Genomic DNA, 5140 nt, shown 5'->3' with positions numbered 1-5140 from the left:
TTAAAACTATATATTTTTGCATTTATGCAGGTGTTTCATATCTTTGTTTACAGAAAACAAAGACCAGCTCTTGACTGCCCCTAGGACTGCTTCATTGACGGTAGAGCTTCCCTCACTGCTGTGCTTTGTCAGCCAGTCAGCAGTGACAGGGCTGCCCCCAATCAGTTTGCAGTAGCAAGTGTGAGAGGTGTGACAGTGGTTTCTAACAGTATGCCAGTATCAGTGTCAGCATTTCATCTGGCAGTGTTCTCAGAAAAAGTTAAAGTGTTACTCTTTATGTAAGAGTAATAATGATACTTGAGACAGGAAGATGAATGCTGGGAAGCTGTGACTTCACAGCACAGAAGGCAATACACCCAGCTGAGGAACACCATGGAAGTCCTCACTGTGGGTCTTAGAACGCCCATGGACAGAACAGCTGCTGTTATTTTGACGTATCCCATCTGTTGGCATTAGGACTTGTAGACTGTTTCTGATAGTCAGGTTTCAGCTAGAGAGCATCCCAAACCAAGCGTATCCAAACTACTGCACCAAAATTACACACACGGATGTGGCTGGGGGCATCAGGAAGGTGATACAATCTGTTGGGTTTATTTCAGAAGTGAATTGATGGATCCTGCTTGCAGTTCTAACGTTAAAATACTTTTCTGTCAGAAATGCAGGGAAATCCTAAAAGAAACCGCTATCAAACAAAATTCCATGAGAGGGGAGATCTCTTGCAGTGAAGATAGAATTTTAGGACTCCATTACATTAGGAGATACTTTTTGCATGAAGGTGGTAGTGCTTCGCACCAACCTCAGACTGTCCCTTACAATGAGTATAGTTTTCGTTCAACTCAGAGTGTGAAAAATACTAGTTCACAAATTTCTGTGTGAAGATGGAGACAGTGGGTGTCATAAGGTGTACGTTAGTTAAGACAGCAGTGACATGATATAGACAATCAGCTCTAAGTTTTGTTTTGCACTTAGATATTAAGATTTTAATAAAATCAGGTATCACACATCAGTATCAGTAGAAACAAGCAGCTTTAAAAAGGAATCCTTTAATTTTTTTATAAAAATGATTACTTAACGAAGTACATGAAAACTTGTTAGCTTCAAGCTGTCCTTAGAAGAGAAACACGTTCTTATTTTTTTGAAGTTTATACTCCCAAGAGACTGAATTCTCTGACAGTTCTTGGGTCCATCAAAATCACCTGCCTTACATTCCCGGTTCTCTACTGGGCTGTACCTGTAAGGTCAGGTGCTACCAGGAGTGAAAGCGTTGTGTCGTGAATTTATAATCCTGCTCTTTTCGAAGTTGCCTCCTTCCTTTAACCAGGTGTCATACTGCATGGTAAGGTCAGTTGTAAATCCAGTCAGTACCTGCGTGGTAATTCAGTTAATTGGCAGAGTATGTGTTTTCCGTAGGAAAAATGATGCAGTTAATTGTGTTCTCAGTTATTCCAGCCCCTTTGTTGCAATAATTTCATTGAATGCAGCGCCACTCACTCACACCAGTGAGTTCTTGTGCTTCAGCAGCTTTACAGGGCGTTTGTACAGTGTAGATTTAGATGCTCTGCTACTTACATGGAGTTTCTTTAAGGAGCTAAATTCTCTTACAAAGTTAATTTATGTGCTTGCATCTTACGGCGGTATCTGCAACTAAAGTTGATTAACCTCCAGCTGTTCTGTGCTGTAGGTGCAGTTAATATGGGGGGAATAGTTCCAGAATTACCTACTATAAGCAGTAGGGGGCGACGCTTCCATGACGTTTGTAGAGGTTGACCTTTTTGTTTCCAGTCTGCAAAGATGAATATATATGTGTGTGTGTGTGTATACTTTCTGCAGTTGTTGTCAAAACTGTCTGAACTCGCTTCACCCTGTTAATCTAAAATGCAGATTAAATTTCCTGCATTCTGCTAGGTGAGGAACAACACTTAACCAAAAATGCTGTACCTTTGGTTTGGCAATGTATGTTTCCAGAATGGCAGAAAAGATTATCAGCAGCATGTGATCAGTAAGAAATCATGCAATCGATTTTCAGTAGGTCAGTGCTGTGACATTTGGATGATTTCTCCTGTTTTCTTTGCCCCTTGGCTTTGCTGGAATGAAGGCCTGGGCAAAAACCCCTCACGGGTTCTAACGCAGAAAATTAAATTCCTTGATTGGTTGTCAGAGGAGTGGCGGTGACCTAGACCATGCTGAGGATCCCACCCAGTCCCTCAACTGCTTTTACCTTTTTTTCCCTAATGAAATGGAAGCAAATTGCTGGCTTTAATTAAAGCTGACAGTGTTTTCTCTTAGTTTCTTGCTGGTGATGAATGACGATCAGAGAGCAGTCCCTGCATGCTGAGTCTAAAGCAAAGTCATTAAGACAAGTGTCAGAGGCAGAGCCCTAGCAGAAAAGGGAAAGGACAGAAGAGCGAAAACAGTGAGACAGTAATGCTGGGAGGTACCAGCAGTGATGGTCTTTTCACTGTGCTCCAGACTGGCCTCAAACTGACCTCTTAACCCATGTTTATGTTGATCTGTGCTCCTCAATTATGGTAGTTCCCAGTTTGAGTCCAAAGCTGCTGTAATTGCAGTTTGCTTTGTTTTTCAATGCTGTTATCAATAGATTTTTGGCTTTTTGACAGGGGAAAACAGAAAGACACTAAACTGAAAAGACGAAGTAATTAACAAGTACGTGCATCTGTGTGAGAGGCAGAAATATTTCAACTTGTTATTGCTTTCTGCTATTCTAATGGCTCTGTCTCCAGGAAATGTTCATTGTGCATTACAAAATGGCAGTGATGTTCTCCCAGAGGTCTCCCTTCCTCCACAGGTGACTATCTTTCACTCCTGGAGCAATCCGTGTATTAACCTCTCCCTCTCTTCTGTTGCACAAAATAGGGAAAAGGAGCCTGGTGTAAAACTTGTGGTGCCCTGGATGAGACAGTTCTGCAGTACTCTCAAATTCTGCCCTTCTTCAACCAGTTATGCTGCTTTTCACAGCTGAATCTTTTGATGTTGTTGTTTTTCTTCCCCCCCATCCCAATCCTTGTTTCTTCTTTACTTCAGCGGTGATCCCCCTGACCGACTCTGAACACAAGTTACTGCCTTTGCACTTTGCAGTCGACCCCGGGAAGGACTGGGAGTGGGGAAAAGATGACAATGATAACACCAGACTGGCCAAGTAAGACCTTTCTGTAACTTTAGTGGTAAGCAGTAAAATGTCTTGAGCCATACCTGAGTGAAGTACTGGGAGAGCTGCTGACAGAGAGGGCTTTGTTCTCCGCTTACATGGGAGAACATGGGTGGGTCTCCAGCTGACGGTCACAATTCAGGCTGATGTTCCATCTCTCCCTATTAAGAAGTACTGCTTTTTCTTTTGGGCGCTTTGACTCTTTGTTCCCTTCTTTTTTTCATCCATAGTCTGATTCTGTCTCTTGAGGCAAAGCTTAATCTCCTGCACAGCTATATGAATGTAACATGGATACGCATACCATCTGAGACACGGGTAAGGTAAACTTCCTCCTCACTCTAACAAGATGAGAGATACGAGGCACGACAGGGTGTTGCGTAGGGTAGGCTGCCAGGGCTGGCCAGCTGCCTGGCGACACCTCGGTGTCCTAGCGGCAGGGACCAGTTACTCATGGCTCATTGTCAATGCAATCAGGCTTACAGATTTTTCTAGTTATTTGTTTTAATGACACAGTTGCTTGTATTTTTGCAACTTGTACTCTGTTCTAAAATGTATTTCCTAGTTTAATCTTACTTATTTCAGTAGTCCCTGTAGTTTAGAAAAACATTAAAATAGACCTTTCCTCATGATTGTTTTCTCAGAACTTTGGCTTACTCTCCTAATGCCACTGTGAGGTCACCAATCTCAAGTCCTTTCTCTTTCTGGGAAAACAGTTGCACCCCTGGACAGCTCCCAGTTTGGAGTGGCTGACAAAAGGCCACAGGCCAGCGCTGAACTGTAGACTGGTTCTTTCAGAAAGCCATTTTAGAACCATGCCCAGCTGGCACCTAGTCAGCTACAAATTTCTCTGCAAATTACATTGAATAGATTGAGGGGTTAGTCTGGAGGCAAAAGGTTGCTAGGAGAGGATGGAGGTGATTTAGACAGCCTACACAGATGGGACTTGAAAGAAGGAACAGAACACAAAAGGAGAAAGTGTGTAACAAGCTGCAAGAGAGGAAAAATCCATTTTTCTACAGTTTCTAGAGCAGGTAGCTACCACATCAGAAAAAGGAGAGGCAAAATGGTCCTGTAGTTCTAAGCTGTGAGCCTGAAGCTTGTGGGACCTGGGTTACCTCTCCCTGCTTCACACTTGCCACATGGGCATGCTCAGGTCACTTTAGCACTCGTTTCCTCTGACGCCATGTGGGAATAACAGCTCTGCTCCATAGAGGAGACTTAAGTACCCAGGGACAAGAAGCAGGAGTGCATTTCTGTTCTGGAAGTACTGGAAGTATACACATCTCCAGAGTCTGGGTTGTTTGGTTTTTTTTTTTCCCCGAATCACTGTAGTTAGTTAAATGTTTCATATTTGTTTCTAGCAGGTTTTAGCTTCATGATGCCTGAAAGCAAGACTGAGGTTTTGTAGGAGGAAATGAACAGAGCCATGTTTCACAGTATCCTAGAATCCTTGTTACTGCATTTTCAAGAAAGATGTTTTATCACCTTCCCTAAAATATTAATTGGAACTCAAACTCGTGATGTCAGTTTTACCTGCTTTGTGTTTCCACTAAGAATGAATACTCCTCATTAAGCTTCCTCGAGTAGACTGAGGAATACAGTGTTTAACGTTTCAGGCAAGATGTTTAGCTCTGGTGCATCGTGCCTTTAACGTTAATGCACCAGAGTCCTGAACAATAAAGAAATCAATTTAAAAGAAGTAGGGTTTTGAACATAATGAATTTTGAAATACTACTACATACAGGTTTGTGTCCTTCATCCTCCTCACAGCTTTCAGCTGAACCTCGTCGCCCTTCCGTCACAATATTAGCAGTTTCATTCCAAGCTCCCCGTCCCCCCCGGCTGAGAGGCAGCCTGTGCTGTAGGCACTTCTGGCTGACGGGCTGGTCTCCGTATGCTGGCCAGCCACTCGGATGGTCAGCACAAGCAGGGCGGGTGTGCTGCAGGCTCCCCCTTGACAGGAGCACTCAATCC

General features: G+C 43.2%; 1 protein-coding gene across 1 annotated transcript in view; it reads left to right on the top strand.

Moving 5' to 3' along the window:
• Nucleotides 1–2158: 2158 nt before the first annotated feature.
• LOC104488882 (OTU domain-containing protein 7A-like) overlaps nt 2159–5140 on the top strand; it is a gene marked incomplete at its 5' end in the record, with an annotated part of 4923 nt that continues 1941 nt past the window's right edge. Inside the window, 3 exons of the mRNA XM_010130980.1 lie at nt 2159–2249; nt 3043–3157; nt 3397–3481. Of these exons, the coding sequence (XP_010129282.1) occupies nt 2159–2249; nt 3043–3157; nt 3397–3481 (291 nt within the window). The remainder of the gene's footprint in view (nt 2250–3042; nt 3158–3396; nt 3482–5140) is intronic.

This window comes from Buceros rhinoceros, unplaced genomic scaffold (assembly GCF_000710305.1).
Source record: "Buceros rhinoceros silvestris isolate BGI_N320 unplaced genomic scaffold, ASM71030v1 scaffold43870, whole genome shotgun sequence".
Lineage (NCBI taxonomy): Eukaryota > Metazoa > Chordata > Aves > Bucerotiformes > Bucerotidae > Buceros > Buceros rhinoceros.
The sequence above is the reverse complement of the archived record's forward strand: the minus strand, read 5'-3'. Positions and strand labels throughout refer to the sequence as shown.